At 44.5% G+C, this 22558-nt stretch overlaps 1 protein-coding gene across 3 annotated transcripts in view; it reads left to right on the top strand.

The window, feature by feature from the left end:
- MGAT5 (alpha-1,6-mannosylglycoprotein 6-beta-N-acetylglucosaminyltransferase) overlaps positions 1-22558 on the top strand; it is a 97413-nt gene that overhangs the window by 29684 nt on the left and 45171 nt on the right. For all 3 annotated transcript variants that reach the window (XM_044302781.1, XM_044302782.1, XM_044302783.1), the window contains exons 2-3: positions 12379-12763; positions 19075-19242. In XM_044302781.1, the coding sequence (XP_044158716.1) occupies positions 12523-12763; positions 19075-19242 (409 nt within the window). In that variant the 5' untranslated portion in view covers positions 12379-12522. The remainder of the gene's footprint in view (positions 1-12378; positions 12764-19074; positions 19243-22558) is intronic.

The following is a 22558-nucleotide window of genomic DNA, read 5'->3' as shown; positions in this document are numbered from 1 at the left end:
GAAAATGCAAGGATTAGCCCTAATAAATGGTCTCAACTTTTAATACAACTTTGCATAAATCAATAGTCCATTCGACCACAAGAAACTTTGTAGTATGCTTGATCAGTGAGAAATGTCTAGTTCTCCTGTTATCCTGTTCCCCATGCTAATTTGGTTTTAAATGTTTAAAATGCCTTAGGGTGCAGCTAATTGTTCAGGTGCTCTTCATCTTCAGGAGGATCATATTACACATGTCAGTGCAAGTCTATGAAGGGGGGGAGGAGTGAGCAGGAGCTGAAGAGACTGGCACAGCTAAATAGGAAGATTGTAGATCTGCACAAGTGCTTCATTCACAAAAATACAAGTCAGTACTCCTCTGTAATTCCCTCCATTATCCTGGGCCTCCTAAATGACTGTGAGACAGTTGGGCAGGAGATTCCCCTCTACTTTCTGTATGTGAAGTGGATGGCAGCTAGTCTCACTCTCTACCCATCATGCCTAGGAGAAAGGCAAACTAGACTTACCAGTTTTCCTCCTCTGTGCTTTCTGTATAAGTGGCAAATGCTAAATATTTTGTAATATAAATATAAATATTTTTTTAAGGGCTCACGTGCACTGACATTTCCCAGTTGGATTGCAGCTCCCCTGACCTGAACTAATTGTATTATAATAATCTACGATTAGTCATTCGTATATGATCGCTGGGTTATTGCAGTATACTTAGCACCTCCAGTCTCCATCCGTCTACATCAACATGGACGTAGTCATGAAAAGAAGTAAAGGCTGGCACTCAAAATATGTGGGATCAAAAGAAGTGACAATTTAATATATAAAAACCTATACAATACACAATAATATATAAAAAAATGCACAAAGGTAATATAAAAAAATGCCGCAATATCAACATGCACTGTGGGCTGCAATCTGGGGGCAGCTCTAAATAAGTCTCTTGGTTTGCTCTTGTGGTCGAGCTTGAGCAAAGTCTCACTAGAGTGTGAGATAGAAGTCCTCCTTAAGGTAATCCTTTACTGGGATATACGCTATAGTGAAAACGGCACTCTGGCCGGATGGTAGTGATGCGTCAGGAAATAAAGTCCCGCTATTATAAGTCTGTCGCACGGTCACTATAAGGCTGCAGGTGGGGAGTAAGGTATAACCGGTATGTCTTACCCTATTGGATCGGGTCCGGTAGCTGGGAGATCTCTTCCTCTTACCGCTGGTAAGATACCACTACTCGCCACCATGCGCCAGCTTCTCCTCACGCTGTTCGGCGTCCTCGCTCGAGACCGTTGTACGTCCTTACTCGTAGCTGTTGTATCACGTGACGTTGGTCTCGCGGGGTTAGCCTTACAGGGGGTTCAGTCTGTTCTTTCCTCCGGCTACTTTCGTTTTAGGTATCTGGTGGAGCGCTCCAACATCCGATAGGTTTAAGAACTTGTTTAATGATTCCGGATCTTTTCTTTGGGGGTGAACTCGCCAGACGCGTTTCGGGGACGTCTCTCCCCTTCCTCAGTGGCTCTACCCCCATTGTAGTGTCACTTCCTTTTGTAGTCTACTCAGTACTCTCCAAAATCTGGATCAAAGAATCCGGTTTGCACTACTTGCGGTATCAGTGCGATTTTCATGCGGTATTTTAACCGCATATGCGTTTTCGATTGCATTCTCTCCTTTATGTTATAGTAATGTCATATAGTAAAGGAGGGGTTTCCGCAACCATGTTATCAGCGGCAGATCGCATAAAACATAAAAAATATATAGATATACATATAAATACATAATGTAGATATTTGGTCATCTTCTTTACTATATAAGAACAATATAGATGCGGTCTTGGTGTTAAAATACCATAGAATAAAATGCAATTATGTAAAACAATAAAATGTATATAAACTATACAATATGAGAAGGATATTAAAACAACGTCCAATCTAGTGGGTGCCAAGGCCCAAAGTGTATGATGGAAAAGAGGACACGGATTTCTAAACCATCACTCAGATGTGATGTTTAAGGTCATAAAGTCTAGTGGCAAAGATTCTCTATATTTCTTCTGATATTCATCAATGATGTAATGGGTGTGTGGGCCTATCTCCGAGGGGGGGGTCACAGCGCCGATAGACGGCCTGACATGTGATCCCCTATCGGATGAGAGGCACACAGACCAGCCACTTTGGAAGACCAAGAATCTATATAAAGCCAAAAATCTCAAGTTCGGCATTGAGACCTGCCGGAATCAAGCTACCAAAATCATAGATACGTCGTGATTCTGCCCGTGACATTCGTTCCACATGTTTCCCCCCCCCTCCAGTGTATATCTATTTTTTCCAGAGCCATAAAGAGCAATCCCCTAGGGTCTTGGTTGTGTGCCTCTTTAAAGTGCTTTGAAAGTGAGTGTTTGGGATATCCTTTTCTGATGTTAGAGACATGTTCGGATATCCTCACTTTCAAAGCTCTCTTTGTTCTCCCTATATACTGTCTCGAACAAGGGCATTGAACGAGGTATATCACACTCGTTGTATTGCAAGTCAGAAAATCCCTGATTTCCCATGAAAAATTGTTTTGTGTTGAGCCAACCTGTTTAATATTTTTAGGGGCTTTGGTCACTTTGCAGCCGGCACATTGGCCGCATCTGAAAAACCCCTTGAGGCTCATCCAATGTCCGGTATCTGGGGATTTTTTCAATTTGTTTTTTACTGACGGGGCTATTTTTATTCCCAAATTTGGTGCCCTTGTAAAGGTGATTTGTGGTCTTACTGGGATCAATGTGCCTAAGATTTTATCTTGTAGTAAATGAGACCAATGTTTTCTGATTATCTCTTTAATTTTCTTATATTGGACAGTGTAGGGGAGTATTATACGAAACTGGGACTCTTGTTGTAATTCTGGGGGGGTTTATTTGTTAGGAGCCTACTTCTAGGTATTTTCCTAACATTCTCCAACGCACTATCTAATAAGGCACTTGGGTACTGTTTGGAAACAAATCTCTTCTTCATGTCCAATGCTTCTATCTCAAATTGGGAATCTTCGGTACAGTTCCGTTTCAGTCGACGTGACTGTCCGAATGGTATGTTTAGTAACCAATTGGGCAGATGGCAGCTAGAGTGCAAGATAAAAGCATTTCTAGCTGAAGGTTTTTGGTAAGTCTGGCATACATATTTATTATCTCTCTTAGTGATTAATAGATCCAGAAATTCCGTGCTCTCCAACCCGATCTTGGTAGTAAAAACTAGGTTAAAAACGTTGTCATTCAATAATATTATAAATGAGCGTAACGTTTCCTCATCTCCTTTCCAGATTAAAATGACGTCGTCTATATACCTCTGCCAGAGCACCAGATTGCCCCCGCGATGTGGGTCGATAGCAGTCTGTTCCCAATGTGCTAGGAACAGATTTGCATAACTGGGGGCAAATCTGGTGCCCATGGCAGTCCCTCTGATCTGTAAATAAAAATCCTTCTCAAAATAAAAATAATTGTGTTGTAAAATATGTCTGATTCCTTCTAGTGTATATTCGATTTGTTCAGACTTCATTAGGCTAGCTTTCTGCAATTGTCTACTAATGGCTTCAATTCCTTGTTCATGGTCAATAACCGTATACAACGACTGGATATCCAGTGTGGCTATAATCCAGTCTGGGTCGACAGTGAGTTTTTCTAAAATGTCAATAATTTGTGTTGTGTCTTTTAGATAAGACACGGTTGTTTTTACAAGTGGTTGCAGCCAGGTATCAATATATCTTGAAAGATTCGACGTCAGGGAGCCTATACCAGATACTATGGGGCGGCCCGGAGGGCTCCCCATGTCTTTATGTACCTTAGGAAGGCAATAAAAGACTGGGAGTCGTCCGGGCGTCCCCATAATAAAACTGGATTCTTGATTAGATAGGATCCCCATCTGAGATCCCCTCTCGCAATAGTCACATAGACTCTTGCGGAATTCCAAAGTTGGATCAGATTTCAATTTTTTGTATGTTGAAACATCCGAGATAACGAATACTGAGGTCAGCTCGACCAATGAGCTATTTAGAGAATTAGAACATCTCGTTCTCAAACAACTTAGATAAACATTGGGAAATTAGCTCATTATGCCAATATTGGGAAATTAGCTCATTACGCCAAATCACCTTTACAAGGGCACCAAATTTGGGAATAAAAATAGCCCCGTCAGTAAAAAACAAATTGAAAAAATCCCCAGATACCGGACATTGGATGAGCCTCAAGGGGTTTTTCAGATGTGGCCAATGTGCCGGCTGCAAAGTGACCAAAGCCCCTAAAAATATTAAACAGGTTGGCTCAACACAAAACAATTTTTCATGGGAAATCAGGGATTTTCTGACTTGCAATACAACTGAGTGTGATATACCTCGTTCAAGTGCCCTGTTCGAGACAGTATATAGGGAGAACAAAGAGAGCTTTGAAGGTGAGGATATCCGAACATGTCTCTAACATCAGAAAAGGATATCCCAAACACTCACTTTCAAAGCACTTTAAAGAGGCACACAACCAAGACCCTAGGGGATTGATCTTTATGGCTCTGGAAAAAATAGATATACACTGGAGGGGGGGAAAACATGTGGAACGAATGTCACGGGCAGAATCACGACGTATCTATGATTATTCGGCAGGTCTCAATGCCGAACTTGAGATTTTTGGCTTTATATAGATTCCTGGTCTTCCAAAGTGGCTGGTCTGTGTGCCTATCATCCGATGAGGGGATCACATGTCAGGCCGTCTATCGGCGCTGTGACCCCCCCTCGGAGATAGGCCCACACACCTATTACATCATTGATGAATATCAGAAGAAATATAGAGAATCTTTGCCACTAGACTTTATGACCTTAAACATCACATCTGAGTGATGGTTTAGAAATCCGTGTCCTCTTTTCCATCATACACTTTGGGCCTTGGCACCCACTAGATTGGACGTTGTTTTAATATCCTTCTCATATTGTATAGTTTATATACATTTTATTGTTTTACATAATTGCATTTTATTCTATGGTATTTTAACACCAAGACCGCATCTATATTGTTCTTATATAGTAAAGAAGATGACCAAATATCTACATTTATGTATTTATATGTATATCTATATATTTTTTATGTTTTATGCGATCTGCCGCTGATAACATGGTTGCGGAAACCCCTCCTTTACTATATGACATTACTATAACATAAAGGAGAGAATGCAATCGAAAACGCATATGCGGTTAAAATACCGCATGAAAATCGCACTGATACCGCAAGTAGTGCAAACTGGATTTTTTGATCCAGATTTTGGAGAGTACTGAGTAGACTACAAAAGGAAGTGACACTACAATGGGGGTAGAGCCACTGAGGAAGGGGAGAGACGTCCCCGAAACGCGTCTGGCGAGTTCACCCCCAAAGAAAAGATCCGGAATCATTAAACAAGTTCTTAAACCTATCGGATGTTGGAGCGCTCCACCAGATACCTAAAACGAAAGTAGCCGGAGGAAAGAACAGACTGAACCCCCTGTAAGGCTAATCCCGCGAGACCAACGTCACGTGATACAACAGCTACGAGTAAGGACGTACAACGGTCTCGAGCGAGGACGCCGAACAGCGTGAGGAGAAGCTGGCGCATGGTGGTGAGTAGTGGTATCTTACCAGCGGTAAGAGGAAGAGATCTCCCAGCTACCGGACCCGATCCAATAGGGTAAGACATACCGGTTATACCTTACTCCCCACCTGCAGCCTTATAGTGACCGTGCGACAGACTTATAATAGCGGGACTTTATTTCCTGACGCATCACTACCATCCGGCCAGAGTGCCGTTTTCACTATAGCGTATATCCCAGTAAAGGATTACCTTAAGGAGGACTTCTATCTCACACTCTAGTGAGACTTTGCTCAAGCTCGACCACAAGAGCAAACCAAGAGACTTATTTAGAGCTGCCCCCAGATTGCAGCCCACAGTGCATGTTGATATTGCGGCATTTTTTTTTATATTACCTTTGTGCATTTTTTTTTTTAATATATTATTGTGTATTGTATAGGTTTTTATATATTAAATTGTCACTTCTTTTGATCCCACATATTTTGAGTGCCAGCCTTTACTTCTTTTCATTATTTAACCCTTTTGACTGATTGGGTGATCAGTCTTTAGGCTAGAGCACCAGCTCTGTCTGAGGAGGAGCGGTGAGCTATCCACTAGTGTGCTATTCAATGGACGTAGTCATGTTCGCTGCTGCAGCCAACCACTCGCCTTAGCAGTGATGTGCCATTAAAGCCTCAATGAACTTTCAACAAACTTTGGATTAACCAATAGTACCGTGTGTACATGAGGAATAACACTATTTCTGGATCTCCCTTTCAACCCGTAGGATACCAGCGCTGTACATGTACGGCGCTGAAAAGTGGGTCAGAAATACCAGCGCCGTACATATACATGATCAGCTGCAGGGGTCCGGCAGTCACTGATGGCTAGACCCCTGCTGTATGCGCCGACATCAGTGAAAACACCGAAGCTGGTGCATTAACCCTTGCACTGCCGTGGTCAGCGTTGACTGACAAAGTTTGTAAAATCAGTTCTGAATACCTTGACAGGTATAGTTTCTAAAATGGGGTCATTTTTGGGTGATTTCTATTATGTAAGCCTCACAAAGTGACTTCAGACCAGAACTGGTCCTTAAAAAGTGGGTTTTGGAAATTTTCAGAAAAATGTCAAGATTTGCTTCTAAGCCTTCTAACGTTCTTCCCCCCCCCCCTCCCCCCCAAAATAAATAAATAAATGGCATTTACAAATTGATCCAAACATAAAGTAAAGTAATAACTATTATGAGGTATCACTATCTGTTTTAAAAACTGAGAAATTGAAATGTGGAAAGTTGCTAATTTTTCCAATTTTTTTTGTGTGAATTTGGTATTTATTTTGTAAAAATGATGAATATTGACTGAAATTTACCACCATCATGAAGTACAATGTGTCACGAGAAAACAGTCTCAGAACGGCTTGGATAAGTAAAAATGTTCCAAAGTTATTACCACATTAAGTGGCACATGTCAAATTTGCAAAAAAAGGCCTGTGATTTAAAGTGAAAAGTGGCTCGGTAGTGAAGGGGTTAAACCTCTTAGTTAGGCCCCATGCACACGGCCGTTGTTCACGGCCGTGTGCGGGCCGTGGAACCGCGGCCTGGATCCCTTCCTGTGAGCTGGAGCGCACGGCGTCACTGGTTGCTATGACGCCGTGCGCCCCCTGCTGCCGGCACAGTACAGTAATACACTGGTATAGATCATACCAGTGTATTACTGTATTGCGGCGGCAGCAGGGAGCGCACGGCGTCATAGCAACCAGTGACGCCGTGCGCTCCAGCTCACAGGAAGGGATCCAGGCCGCGGTTCCACGGCCCGCACACGGCCGTGAACAACGGCCGTGTGCATGGGGCCTTATGTTGGCATCTATGCCGCAGTGTACAGGCTGTTGTCTTACTCTCATCTGCAGCATTATAATTGTACCTAATTGTTAAAAATTACCCACTTCCCTGTTTGATTTTAGTTCTTTGTGCACCTGTCACCCTCAGGGCGAATGGTTATAGGGCGCTGCCTGTGTACATCAGGTTCTTGATATACATAGTATTTATATAGTATTTTATAGGAACTAAAAGAGAACTTGTTCATGGTGTATGTATATTTACTAGGATCCCCTCAATGTAACCGTGCCATCCAGTATAAAAATGCCACTGGCTACAAATCAGCCATGTTTACTAATCCTGGACAACCTTAAGGACACATTCACAGTGGACGTTTTTCGGTTTCTCCCCTCTTCCGTTATGTTGTCCAGACTTGAGATTTTCTATGGCTTAAGTCCAGAATTAGAAGGTCCCTTAAGGCCAGATAAACACTTGCCATATCTCCTTGAATGTTGGAGAGGTTCCTGGAAAAAACGGGAGCTCCACCAAAAGAGCTGTCAAATATCCCAGGTGCTGCGTACTTCCTCGTGCCACCACAGTCCATGTTTGGACACGGGACACAGCACCAGGACAGTTTGTGTGGTGGTGCCCAGGGGTGAAGCTAGGATAATGGAGGTCTGTATTTGTCTAGAGGGGTCTGTCTCTATTCATAGCTCCCTTCTAGAGGGCTCTGTCTTTGGTCATGGCTCCAGTCTAGAGGGCTCTGTCACGGGTTATAGCTCCAGTCTAGAGGGCTCTGTCTCTGGTTATAGCTTCAGTCTAGAGGGCTCTGTCTCTGGTTATAGCTTCAGTCTAGAGGGCTCTGTCTCTGGTTATAGCTTCAGTCTAGAGGGCTCTGTCTCTGGTTATAGCTTCAGTCTAGAGGGCTCTGTCTCTGGTTATAGCTCCAGTCTAGAGGGCTCTGTCTCTATTCATAGCTCCAGTCTAGAGGGCTCTGTCTCTGGTTATAGCTTCAGTCTAGAGGGCTCTGTCTCTGGTTATAGCTTCAGTCTAGAGGGCTCTGTCTCTGGTTATAGCTCCAGTCTAGAGGGCTCTCTTTGGTCATGGCTCCAGTCTAGAGGGCTCTGTCTCGGGTTATAGCTCCAGTCTAGAGGGCTCTGTCTCTGGTTATAGCTTCAGTCTAGAGGGCTCTGTCTCTGGTTATAGCTTCAGTCTAGAGGGCTCTGTCTCTGGTTATAGCTCCAGTCTAGAGGGCTCTGTCTTTATTCATAGCTCCAGTCTAGAGGGCTCTGTCTTTATTCATAGCTCCAGTCTAGAGGGCTCTGTCTCGGGTTATAGCTCCAGTCTAGAGGGCTCTGTCTCGGGTTATAGCTCCAGTCTAGAGGGCTCTGTCTCGGGTTATAGCTCCAGTCTAGAGGGCTCTGTCTCGGGTTATAGCTCCAGTCTAGAGGGCTCTGTCTCGGGTTATAGCTCCAGTCTAGAGGGCTCTGTCTCGGGTTATAGCTCCAGTCTAGAGGGCTCTGTCTCGGGTTATAGCTCCAGTCTAGAGGGCTCTGTCTCGGGTTATAGCTCCAGTCTAGAGGGCTCTGTCTCGGGTTATAGCTCCAGTCTAGAGGGCTCTGTCTCGGGTTATAGCTCCAGTCTAGAGGGCTCTGTCTCGGGTTATAGCTCCAGTCTAGAGGGCTCTGTCTCGGGTTATAGCTCCAGTCTAGAGGGCTCTGTCTCGGGTTATAGCTCCAGTCTAGAGGGCTCTGTCTCGGGTTATAGCTCCAGTCTAGAGGGCTCTGTCTCGGGTTATAGCTCCAGTCTAGAGGGCTCTGTCTCGGGTTATAGCTCCAGTCTAGAGGGCTCTGTCTCGGGTTATAGCTCCAGTCTAGAGGGCTCTGTCTCGGGTTATAGCTCCAGTCTAGAGGGCTCTGTCTCGGGTTATAGCTCCAGTCTAGAGGGCTCTGTCTCGGGTTATAGCTCCAGTCTAGAGGGCTCTGTCTCGGGTTATAGCTCCAGTCTAGAGGGCTCTGTCTCGGGTTATAGCTCCAGTCTAGAGGGCTCTGTCTCGGGTTATAGCTCCAGTCTAGAGGGCTCTGTCTCGGGTTATAGCTCCAGTCTAGAGGGCTCTGTCTCGGGTTATAGCTCCAGTCTAGAGGGCTCTGTCTCGGGTTATAGCTCCAGTCTAGAGGGCTCTGTCTCGGGTTATAGCTCCAGTCTAGAGGGCTCTGTCTCGGGTTATAGCTCCAGTCTAGAGGGCTCTGTCTCGGGTTATAGCTCCAGTCTAGAGGGCTCTGTCTCGGGTTATAGCTCCAGTCTAGAGGGCTCTGTCTCGGGTTATAGCTCCAGTCTAGAGGGCTCTGTCTCTATTCATAGCTCCAGTCTAGAGGGCTCTGTCTCTATTCATAGCTCCAGTCAAAAAAAAAACATCAAGGAGCCATTGGCTCCTAATCTGAAAAATTTAGGAGCCAAATGAATTTTTTTTGTCGCCAAATCTTTGTTGTAACATAAGGGTCAGAAACAGGGTTTTCTTTAGCCTCTTGGCTATTAGTTTTTCCATTCATTAACCTCCACATTGAGCTCCCAGCAGCAGCTAGAAGCCTGCAGAAAACATCCGAAGTCGATTCGCATAAAACTTCGTTCCCTAATTGCGACCTCTCCCGCTCACCAGGTCTGCGATGCTGCATGCCCTAACTCAAGAAAAAAAGACCAGCACTCGCTGAAATGGATATAATACTGCTTTATTTTTTTTATTGCCACATGGAGGAACAAAGGAAGTGACGCGTTTCGACACTGTTCCTGTCAAAATGAAAACCTGCCAGACCCCATTATAAGTCATTGTGCCCCCCCCCCTTCCCCAAACCAACGTTGGCTAGAGGTGGTTGGAACTGCAGAAAGCCGAGCAACCTCTGCTTATGCTGTTTCTGTAACTTTTATGATCAATCGTCGAAACTCGCTGTGCATTTTTATTTTTTTTATTTTTTTTTTTCTCTCCAAAACACGGCGCAGTCCGCTCAACTGTTCCCACAATCTTGGCCGCTGCTTTCACAAAGGAACTGGGTCACAGGGGATACATGTGGGTCCCAGAGGCGATGCTGTAAATGTCTGCGACAGGGTGACAGTCAGGGGAAGGTTATGCAGGAGTTACTAGCATAACTTGGTTATGACATTGAGCGCCCGTTGCGGTATTAATTTTCACAATTTCCTGTAGGGAAATTCCCAGTGATTGAAATATCTTCTCTGATCTGTGGTACAGATTATATAATGTATGTATAGTGATGTAGATAATGTAACAGTGCGGCTTCATAGAAACTTTCCTCCTTATCTGGACGTCTGAGATCACGGTTTCTATTTTTGCAGATGACACTAAGCTATGTAGCGCTGTGCAGTCTATGGCAGACGTCCAGAAACGACAAGCCGACTTGGGCATCCACTTGGCAAATGAGGTTCAATGTGGATAAATATAAAGAGTACAGATAATTTGCACGCATCCTATGTCCTGGGCGGGGGCACACGAATCACTTGTAGATAAGTATTTGGGTGTCCTCATAGATCATAGATTAATTAACAGCACAATGTCAGTCAGCTGCTTCTAAGGCTAGCAGGATATCTTCGTGTATTAGGGTACTTTCACACTTGCGTTAACGTTTTGCGGTATTGCGTTCCGTCACAGGGGCTCAATACTGGAAAAAAAACGCATCGGTTTTATCCTAATGCATTCTGTTCAGTATGCATCAGGATGTCTTCAGTTAAGTGCCTCTTACGGTATTTGGACGGCGAAAATACCGCAGCAAGCTGTGGTATTTTCTCCGGCCAAAATTCAAGAACAATTGCTGTAATGCCGGACCCGGCATTAACTTCCATTGGAATGTATTAATGCCGGATTCGGTACCAAGTGTTCCGGAAAACCGGATCTGGTTTCCCGGTCTGCGCAGACCTTTAAAAATGCAAAAATAAATACTGGATCCTTTTTTTTTCCGAATGTCACCAGAGAAATCCGGTGTTTTAATGCATTTGTCAGCCAGATCCGGAAACAAATACTCAGTTTGCATACAGATTTTCGTATTCAGCAATGGAACTGCCTGCCGGAATCCAACAACGCATGTGTGCAAGTACCCTGAAGCGAGGCATGGACTCGCAGGGCAGGGATGTAACAATACCACTTTATAAAGCTTTGGTGCAGCCTAATCTGGAATATGCAGTTCAGCTCTGGGCACCAGTCTATAGAAAGGATCCCCTGGAGCTGGCGAAAGTACAAAGGAGAGCGACTAAACTGATAAGGGGCATGGAGGGTCTTAGTTATGAGGAAATTTTAAAATAATTAAATGTGTTTAGTCCTGAGAAGAGACGTCTAAGGGGGGGGGGACATGATTAACCTATACAAATATAGAAATGGGCCGCATAAAAACTGTTCCATGTAAAATACCCTCCAAAGACCAAGGGCCCTGCCTCCAACTAGAGAAGAAAAAGTTCAGTCTCCAGAGACATCAAGGCTTCACCATAAGAACTGTAAATCTGAGGAATAGTCAACCTTAGAACTTGATAAGGTTAGGCAGAGATCACGTCTCCATCGGTGAGATCCAGCAGGTTGTTCCAGCACAGATCTCACAAGATCCAGCATTGCTGGATTCTCTACTTCACCGCCAGATCCCTATTGACTGTAATGAGGTCCGGTGGTGGTCTGACTGCTTTCCTACATAAATGCTGAGTTTTGTCCGGACAAATTCCGCAGCATTCGTTTTTTATTTTTATTTTTATTTTTTTTGTTTTGTTCTTTGGTCCAACCGACATTTGTGCCGGATCTTCTTGATCTTGACTAGGCCTTAGTACTGATGACAATGTGTAGAAGTTTGGCTTTCGCTACCCTTTACTAAAATTCAGAGCTTTAAAAGGGCCAAAAGTTACCTAAACAAATGTGGGTAAGAATGAGAAGTTCTTATGATGGGAGAACCCAACCCTTGAGTGGTTACCCCACACATTCACCATATTGACTGATAAAACCTATGTTAACACCAGATGTTTTTTTTTCTTTTCTTTTTCTTTTCCCAGCATCCCGGAGGTGAAGGGAATGGTTCTGATCTGCTGAATGGTGCGACTGCAGGCACACCTATGAACGTCCATGCCATGGGTGTGAACGATTACCGCGAAGTTTGAAAAATCGCATTGACAGAAAAATATCTGCTGGGGAAGGTCATGGCTCACTTTGCTCCTTGGAAACTTTCTTCTCAGAAGCTCGGCTTCTTCCTGGTGACTTTTGGTTTCATATGGGGCATGATGTTGCTTCATTTTACGATTCAGCAGCGAACTCCGCACGAGAGCAGCACCGTGCTCCGCGAACAGATTTTGGATCTCAGCAAAAGATACATCAAAGCTCTGGCGGAAGAAAATGGGAACGTAGTAGACGGCCCATATGTCGGCACCATGACAGCATATGGTAAGGACAAAAATCGTCTGCCTGCGCTTCTAGGAGAATGGATGACATGTCTTTATTAAAGCTCCGCTACGTAGACGATCGGTGGGGGGGGGGGGAGTTGCCTTTTTCCCAATTCATCTTTTATTTTGTTGAGATGATGCAAATTATAAAATGAATTGAACCATCTGGTCCTAAGTGATACAGTATATTATTCTAAGGATTTTCTACTGCGCTTTTATTTTCATAGTTTAGATAGTTTACACTTGACAATGGGAGCAACCAGTAGTAGTAGTATGGTTATATTCTTGTACATAGGAGCAGTATTATAGTAGTTATATTCTTGTACATAGGAGCAGTATTATAGTAGTTGTATTCTTGTACATAGGAGCAGTATTATAGTAGTTATAGTCTTGTACGTAGGAGGCAGTATTATAGTAGTTATATTCTTGTACATAGGAGGCAGTATTATAGTAGTTATATTCTTGTACATAGGAGCAGTATTATAGTAGTTATATTGTTGTACATAGGAGCAGTATTATAGTAGTTATATTGTTGTACATAGGAGCAGTATTATAGCAGTTATATTCTTGTACATAGGAGGCAGTATTATAGTAGTTATATTCTTGTACATAGGAGCAGTATTATAGTAGTTATATTCTTGTACATAGGAGCAGTATTATAGTAGTTATAGTCTTGTACGTAGGAGGCAGTATTATAGTAGTTATAGTCTTGTACGTAGGAGGCAGTATTATAGTAGTTATAGTCTTGTACGTAGGAGGCAGTATTATAGTAGTTATAGTCTTGTACGTAGGAGGCAGTATTATAGTAGTTATAGTCTTGTACGTAGGAGGCAGTATTATAGTAGTTATATTCTTGTACATAGGAGGCTGAATTCATTTTACGTCTGTGCTCCCATTTGGCACATCCGTATTCAGTGACTAGTCTGTACTTCTTATACTCACTCCCTGTAGTGTAATATCACTGTCTTGGGATTGTACTATTTAGGAGTTGTGTATCTTAGACACAGGGCTTATTAGGATGGAGTCACTGCTGGATTCCTCACCTTGGTCAGCAGCCCAGGAGTTTCGTTCTGTGCCGCCTTGTTCTTATTAAATCTGTTTTTCAGTAGTGTTGGGAGCAGCGTGAGTTGTTTTTGCCAATTTCTTTTTTTTTTTCTTCTTGAATCTTTTCCAGAAGAGTAATTCGGGGATGAGGTTTGTACTGCCGGTTTCCACAACAGACTCACAACTCTTATACTTCGCTATTAAAAATAAAAGCTGTGTATTTTTTTTTTTTTTTTTTCTTCTTGCCTTTTACCAGACATTTGGCCTGTATTATAGGGAGTCATGGCTGAAAAATTAATCTCCATATTAACTGTTCACTAGACTGATTCTCCAACATGTGGCTAACCATGTGTTGCAGAACTACAACTCCCAGCTTGCATTGATGACCTTATGCTAGGAGTTGCAGTTTTGCCTTAGGTTGGTGATGACTACACTAGTTATAGAGTATGTACCAAGATGGAAACATATATCCTCTATCCACAGACTAGGGGATAAAATCTGGTGGGGATCAAATCTCGGAGATCCCAAGAACGGTTAGGCTATTTTTCCGGCGGGCTTTTCCGGCATAAATGCAGCGCTATTTGTCCAGTTGAAAGGCGACATTTGTGCTGTAAAGCGGTGGTTCACTGCTGGATCCCAATATAGTCCATGGGGATTCAGTGAAGAATTGTAGAATCCTGAGAATTGACAGATACTTCGTTTTTTTGTTTAAGTTTTAATGAATCTGACCCATAGTTTTGGTACCAGAGGACTCCACGCCCGCTATCATTAGAATTGGTATAAAATGCACTTAAAATGTCGCTTAAATACTCTGCTTTCTTTGGTTACTTCAGGTTTGGATTGCACTTGCCTGATGTATATGGAAGATTAGGACTAGAGATGGCAGCATGCAGCGTATGTCTGTCTGAATGTGTCACTTTTAAATTTGCACTTTCTCGGATTATTCCGTATTAATGTGACCTAATAATGGATTGAAGTCGTGGTGCTGGACCTTCAAATCTGTAGGCATTGCCTAACACAGGGATGCTCAACCTGCGGTCCCCCCCAGCTGTTCAAAAAAAGAACTCCCACCATGCCCTGCTGTAGGCTGTCTGGACATGCTGGGAGTTGTAGTTTTTTCTAACAGCTGGAGGGACGCAGGTTGGGCATCCCTGGGCCCTAACACAACATCCATCTACATGGAGATACAAGGCAGCACTTCCTTAGCCGCCAGTCAGTCTTTGAGACCTCCTGGGTCCGTGGTGGCGAACCTATGGCACGGGTGCCAGAGGCGGCACTCGGAGCCCTCTCTGTGGGCACCCGCACCCTGGAAAGTCTATGGTGTACCAATATGCCTTAGACCTTTCCTGCCATTCCTCAGCGCAGGGTGCACTATGTACGGCATGGGCAGCGCACTAAATGTAGTCAAGCTATTATAGCGTATATGGAAGATATACTATACTGGACTGTAGTAATCGGGGTAAATTGCCGTGGCACTTTGCAATAAATAAGTGGGTTGGGGGGTTGCAGTTTGGTCACTCTGTCTCTAAAAGGTTCGCCAGCGCTGCCCTAGGTCCTCTGATTAAAGGGGCTGCCGAATTGTATGGCGTGCAACATATTTGCTCTATAATTTGTGACTTTTCATACCTACACCCCAAAAGTAGACGAGACAACCATTCTCCTGTACATTGTACTGATGTTCATACTAATGCCTAGTCCGAGGGGATGGGGCGTGCAGAAACGCTGCGCATCCGCTTCAAAACTGAATTTCAGGCTTGGGTTTCTGCCGCAGATTCTTTAAAGGGAACCTGTCACCAGGATTTTGGCCATAGAGCTGAGGACATGGGCTGCTAGATATCCACTAGCACATCCACAATATCCAGTCCCCATAGCTCTGTGTGCTTTTATTGTCTAAAAAAACCGATTTGATACATATGCAAATTAACATGAGTCATATCCTACTCGTGTGACCAGAGAAGAGTCATATTTTCAAGCTCTGACTCATCTCAGGTTAATTTGCATATGTATAAAAACCGATTTGATAAAAGGGTATTGCGGATGTGCTAGCCGCGATCTAGCAACCCATGTCCTTACCTCTATACCCCAAATCCCGGTGACAGGTTCCCTGTAAAAAAATAAATAAATAAATAAAAAAAATACATGTTGGATTTGCAATGGGCAGCTCCTGAACTTATGAACAAAGCCCTTATATTAGTGAGGAGCAGAATCCCTTCTGTGAAATTATTTTTTATTACTTTTTTTTTGTTAATTCTAGAAAGTCCCTTTTAAAATGCAGCTAATAAAATCTGCTGATAAATAAATATCCCCCGTCAGTGACCACCGTTCTATTAATGTACATAATCTCTTCCCATTGACAACTCCTAATCCATTGCGACATCCAGCTCACGAGACCGAAACATTCAGAACTGGCCAAATATTGCATCCGGACAAGGTCATTTAGGTTGAAACATGTGCGGCGGCACCGTGGGAACGCTCTATGTAGAGGTCCTCAACCGTGCCAGGGAAGCCGTTGGCATTACTCAGATATTACATTATTTTTGGTTACATGTGTTCAATTTCCAAAAAGGCCAAATTTACTTTGTGACCTTTATCTAGTTTTGTCATTTTTTTAAAAAGGGTTCTCTCACTTCTGCAGATGGCATTTATTATGTAGAGCAAGTGAATACCAGGCACTTACTAATGTATTGTTTGTCCATATTGTCTCCTTTGCTGGCTGGATTCATTTTTCCATCACATTATATACTCCTTATTTCCAGGGGTTGTGGCCGTGCTAGAACACTATAGGAAAAGGCTACTGCCTCTCTCGTGGCCGGGATCGTGGGATGCGCGTAGGCACGCATGTGCAGCAACTCTCATCCACCTCATATCTGCGCTGCAGCAGTAACTGGCATAGAAGCTGCTGTGCATGCGTGCCTGTGCGCATTGCCCCGGTCCCCAGAGAGGTTGGCGTTTTTTTCCTATACTGTTCTAGCACGACCACCACTGACTGATAGCAGGGTGGTCTGTAACCATGGAAACAAGCAGTATATAATGTGATGGGAAAAATGAATCCAGCCAGCAAAGGAGGCAATATGGACAAGCACAAAACATTAGTAAGTGCCTTGTATTACAGTAACTTCCTCTACATGATTTATTCAGAGGGCCACCCTAATTAAAACGTAGCCTTTAATCAAAGCGCTAAAAATTACCCAACACAAAGTATGCAAAACACAAAAGAAATATTAAATCAAAAGAAAGGCTGTGTAAGTACAGCAGTCATTTGTAGTCCATAATACGGGATAGGGCGGATTTCTAGGCAGGATGGTGATGGTGTGATGGGGGGACCTTTCCCTGATTCTCACCCTGTGCTATCGATCCCTGCATATAGAACGGAATGGCCGCCCCGATAGGGGCGATCCCGTATTCAGGAACCTCCTGCAAGCCCTCGGATGCCCCTGAAGACAAATGTGCAAGGCACCTAGATAAGGTGCCCTAAGGCGGGCCTATTAAATACCCTACTATAAATACAAAAAAATAATAAACAGAGTACATCAAAAGAAAACAAACGAATACTAAATACGTCAAAATAGATGCGGAATACACCAAGGGAAGTCATTGGTCAATGCATGCTCTGCATGATGAATGCCATCTGCTGAAGTGAGACAACCCTTTTATTTTATTTTATTTTTGTCTGTTTTTCTTGTTAAATATCTATTATACCCATCCCTCATAGAAGGAGAAAAAAAAAAAAGTAAATACCTAAGTGGTGGTAGCGGCACCTGGCCACTTGTTTACTGGGGTTAATTTAATCCCGTGATTTATAAATATTTAGCAGATGAACAAACATGTCCCTTGCGGGTCCGCCGGGGGAGTATTATCCAGAGCAAAGTAATTCTAGGTTGCTAATGATTTAATTACAGGCGTGCACAGACTCGGCTTGTGCTGTGCGTCATAAAGGGCAGAAAGCGTTTGTTTTTTGGTGGAAAAAAACCCAGCCACACTTGTATTTATATTTTTTAAATTTTATTTTTTGGTTTGTATTTATTGAGATTCCAGGACTAAAAGGTGATTCCTACTAGTCTTCTTAAAATGCTGTTACATTGTTCCTTACAGTGCACATCTCTCTGCAAGAAGGTCCACCACTGATTCAGATTTATCCTTTCCATAAAGAGGTTCTGCAGCAGATGGGGCATGCACTGTGAGGTTCTGCGGCGGCTGAGTGGTGCGTTTGGAGGTTCTGTAGCAGGTGGGGCATGTGTTAGGAGGCTCTGGGGCTTGTGTTGGCTGGGGCGTGTGTCGGGAGGTTCGGCGGCTGGGGCGTGTGTCGGGAGGTTCGGCGGCCCGGGGCGTGTGTCGGGAGGTTCGGCGGCCCGGGGCGTGTGTCGGGAGGTTCGGCGGCCCGGGGCGTGTGTCGGGAGGTTCGGCGGCCCGGGGCGTGTGTCGGGAGGTTCGGCGGCCCGGGGCGTGTGTCGGGAGGTTCGGCGGCCCGGGGCGTGTGTCGGGAGGTTCGGCGGCCCGGGGCGTGTGTCGGGAGGTTCGGCGGCCCGGGGCGTGTGTCGGGAGGTTCGGCGGCCCGGGCGTGTGTCGGGAGGTTCGGCGGCCCGGGGCGTGTGTCGGGAGGTTCGGCGGCCCGGGGCGTGTGTCGGGAGGTTCGGCGGCCCGGGGCGTGTGTCGGGAGGTTCGGCGGCCCGGGGCGTGTGTCGGGAGGTTCGGCGGCCCGGGGCGTGTGTCGGGAGGTTCGGCGGCCCGGGGCGTGTGTCGGGAGGTTCGGCGGCCCGGGGCGTGTGTCGGGAGGTTCGGCGGCCCGGGGCGTGTGTCGGGAGGTTCGGCGGCCCGGGGCGTGTGTCGGGAGGTTCGGCGGCCCGGGGCGTGTGTCGGGAGGTTCGGCGGCCCGGGGCGTGTGTCGGGAGGTTCGGCGGCCCGGGGCGTGTGTCGGGAGGTTCGGCGGCCCGGGGCGTGTGTCGGGAGGTTCGGCGGCCCGGGGCGTGTGTCGGGAGGTTCGGCGGCCCGGGGCGTGTGTCGGGAGGTTCGGCGGCCCGGGGCGTGTGTCGGGAGGTTCGGCGGCAAGATATCTAACAGGAGAAGAGCAGCGCCTGTAGCACCTCTCATCGCTGTATAATCCTCAGATATTACTCAGATGTTGTTCCTTTAATACATATTGTTATGATCCATTTAGGAGATCCAGATAATTCGGTAAGAAGGTCCTGTAGTATGGACGGCGCTGATTAATCTTGGTAGATCGTTGATTACCAGGATAAAAATAACTTGTCTGATTCTTTTGTTCTTCAGACCTGAAGAAGACGCTGGCAGTTCTTCTGGATAATATCTTGCAGCGTATCGGGAAGTTGGAGTCTAAAGTAGATACGCTGGTGATGAATGGTACTGGATCCAACTCTACCAATGGTACCACGACGTCCATGCCCAGTATTGCTGCTGCCGAAAAAGTAAATGTTGCAGGTAGGTGGAACATCCATTTTCTGTCTGAGTCATGCACACCACATATGCAATCCACGTCCATATGCAGACCTGTTTTTAATTGGCCTGTGGCCTCCGTTCTTCGGACGTGTGGATATGGTAAGCACATGGCTGATCCGTGTGCTTTCCCCATCTCCAGATGGAACATGTCCAATACTTGTCTGCAAAATCTGATCCCATTTGAAGTCAATAGGTCCGCAAGAAAATGTGGATGCGACGCAAGCCATGTCCGTATTTTGTGCATGCACGATTTGCAGACTGTGCCGGGGGCTTAAGTGTGCGGTGGTCAAGCTCTGGCCTTAAAGGGATTCTCCAGCTTTACAAAACACATGGCCTTTTTCTCTTGCCTGAATGTGGGATCGTCAGTAGGGTTTAGGAAAACCTGAAGGCATCCATTTTATCTCCCCATCCTCTTTCCTCATGGAAAGCTGGCCATAAACGTTGGTAAATTCATGTATCATCTGTTTAGGAGCAGGAGAGTGGAAACGACGGATTCGGCACATAAGTGAGCCAAGCGGAACCTAAGGACCCTGTAGACTATAATGGGATCCGTTAGGTTTCCGCTCAGAAGATGATTTTGGAGCGGAGACAAAAGTTGTGGGCGCAGGACTTTTGTCTCCGCTTCAAAAATCTTCCTCTGAGCGGAAACCTAACAGACCCCATTATAGTCTATAGGGTCCTTTAGGGTCCGTTCGGCTCAGTTATGTGCCGAATCCGTGTGAACGAAGCCTAATCGGGCTCCATCAGGCATGTTGGCTTTATTATCCCTGGTCCTTGGTTTCCCTGGGAGTTAAGTGGCCCCAATCCTTGTGGTAGGTTGAACCTGGTCAGTCTGGAAGGTGGTAGCCTCTGACTCTCGGATTAGGCTTTGGATCCTGTGATGTTGATCTTGTCTGGAAGTTGAACTGCTTCCTTATTCTGCATGCTCCGGCCATTGCAATGACTGCTCTCTTCCATATGAATAGCTCTAAATACCGTAAGCCCTGATCTGATGTGCTGCGTTTTGTGGACAAGAATGGGCAGTTATATTAATAGCTGTCCGTGCCGTTCTGCAAATTGCGGAACGCACACGGACGCCATCCGTGTTTTGCGGCTCTGCGGGCCACAAAACACACAACGGTCATGTGCATGAGGCCTTTCTGTGAGTGCTTGTGAAATGAGCAGAAATCCCCATTTGCATGGTTTCTGGCTGCTTAGACCACACAACTAGGGGTCGGAAAGCGGGAAAATTGTCCCTGCGAGCAGAGGATTTATCCTCCTTGTTCAGCATTTGGTTTGAAGTCCCGGTGTCACAAAGTATTTGGATAGGGATGAAGCCCCCCCCCCCATCTCTCGGCCTCAGTGAACATGTACAGAAGATCTGTACAGCAGCGAGATAAAAGGACGGTAGTTTACACCACAGACCCTGAAATGTAAGAATGTTGGATTTCTACCAACGGTCCTGGTAGCGGAATCAATCCTCTATCTGCCGGGCTCATCTTACCCGTATTCAGGGGCACTTGGCACAGGTCAGGATCCCGGATTGTGTGTCTGTCGTTGGTTTGTTCAGAACAAATGGACTTGGGCAAAGACTTAAAATGTGCGGCGATAATCTCTTATCAATGTGCTTATTATGTCTGCTAATTTTTTGTGTGTATGGAGCAGAGTACGAGCCAGGTCTGTGCGGACACTTTCTCACAAAGAATATGGAACGTATAATCATTAAGAGGATTATGTAAAGTCTGTCACAGTCCACCACATAGTGGAGTCACTGCATATACATTACTTGTCTGTACTGCAGAGCTGCACTCACTATTCTGCTGGTGCAGTCACTGTGTACATACATTACTTATCCTGTACTGATCCTGAGTTACATCCTGTATTATACTCCAGAGCTGCACTCACTATTCTGCTGGTGGAGTCTCCTGTGTACATACATTACTGACCCTGTGTTACATCCTGTATTATACACCAGAAAAAAAACATGCTGCCCAAACACCCCCTCCCCCCCCCCCCCCCCCCCCCCCCCCGCTTATGTCCATGTGTCTATAGCGTCAGATTGCAGCTCTAAGCTCACATGGTCATTCTGCCAGGACTCGGGCATTAGTGAAGCAATGATTTTCATTTCTGCATCGGTGCAGATTACTCTAGTTTGTGGATTAATCCATGTGTCACACCAGTAATTTGTGCTCCAGACAAGAATGAGGAACATTAGGTTTCGTCTGAGGTAGAAGACGCCATGCTAGTGTAAACCTCACTGACCTATCGGGTCTTATTTGGTAACTTAAAGTTATTGAGACTGCACCCTCTGCAGGAGCAGTATTATAGCAGTTATATTCTTGTACATAGGAGGCAGTATTATAGTAGTTATATTCTTGTACATAGGAGCAGTATTATAGTAGTTATATTCTTGTATATAGGGGCAGTATTATAGTAGTTATATTCTTGTACATAGGAGCAGTATTATAGTAGTTATATTCTTGTACATAGGAGCAGTATTATAGTAGTTATATTCTTGTACATAGGAGCAGTATTATAGTAGTTATAGTCTTGTACATAGGAGCAGTATTATAGTAGTTATATTCTTGTACATAGGAGCAGTATTATAGTAGTTATATTCTTGTACATAGGAGGCAGTATTATAGTAGTTATATTCCTGTACATAGGAGCAGTATTATATCAGTTATATTCTTGTACATAGGAGGCAGTATTATAGTAGTTATATTATTATACATAGGAGCAGTATTATAGTAGTTTTATTCTTGTACATAGGAGCAGTATTATAGTAGTTATATTCTTGTACATAGGAGCAGTATTATAGTAGTTATATTCTTGTACATAGGAGGCAGTATTATAGTAGTTATATTCTTGTACATAGGAGCAGTATTATAGTAGTTATATTCTTGTACATAGGAGGCAGTATTATAGTAGTTATATTCTTGTACATAGGAGGCAGTATTATAGTAGTTATATTCTTGTACATAGGAGCAGTATTATAGTAGTTATATTCTTGTACATAGGAGACAGTATTATAGCAGTTATATTCTTGTACATAGGAGCAGTATTATAGTAGTTATATTCTTGTACATAGGAGGCAGTATTATAGTAGTTATATTCTTGTACATAGGAGCAGTATTATAGTAGTTATATTCTTGTACATAGGAGCAGTATTATAGTAGTTATATTCTTGTACATAGGAGCAGTATTATAGTAGTTATATTCTTGTATATAGGAGGCAGTATTATAGTAGTTATATTCTTGTACATAGGAGCAGTATTATAGTAGTTATAGTCTTGTACATAGGAGCAGTATTATAGTA

The sequence above is a fragment of the Bufo gargarizans genome, chromosome 8 (genome assembly GCF_014858855.1).
Source record: "Bufo gargarizans isolate SCDJY-AF-19 chromosome 8, ASM1485885v1, whole genome shotgun sequence".
In the NCBI taxonomy this organism is placed as follows: domain Eukaryota; kingdom Metazoa; phylum Chordata; class Amphibia; order Anura; family Bufonidae; genus Bufo; species Bufo gargarizans.
The sequence above is the reverse complement of the archived record's forward strand: the minus strand, read 5'-3'. Positions and strand labels throughout refer to the sequence as shown.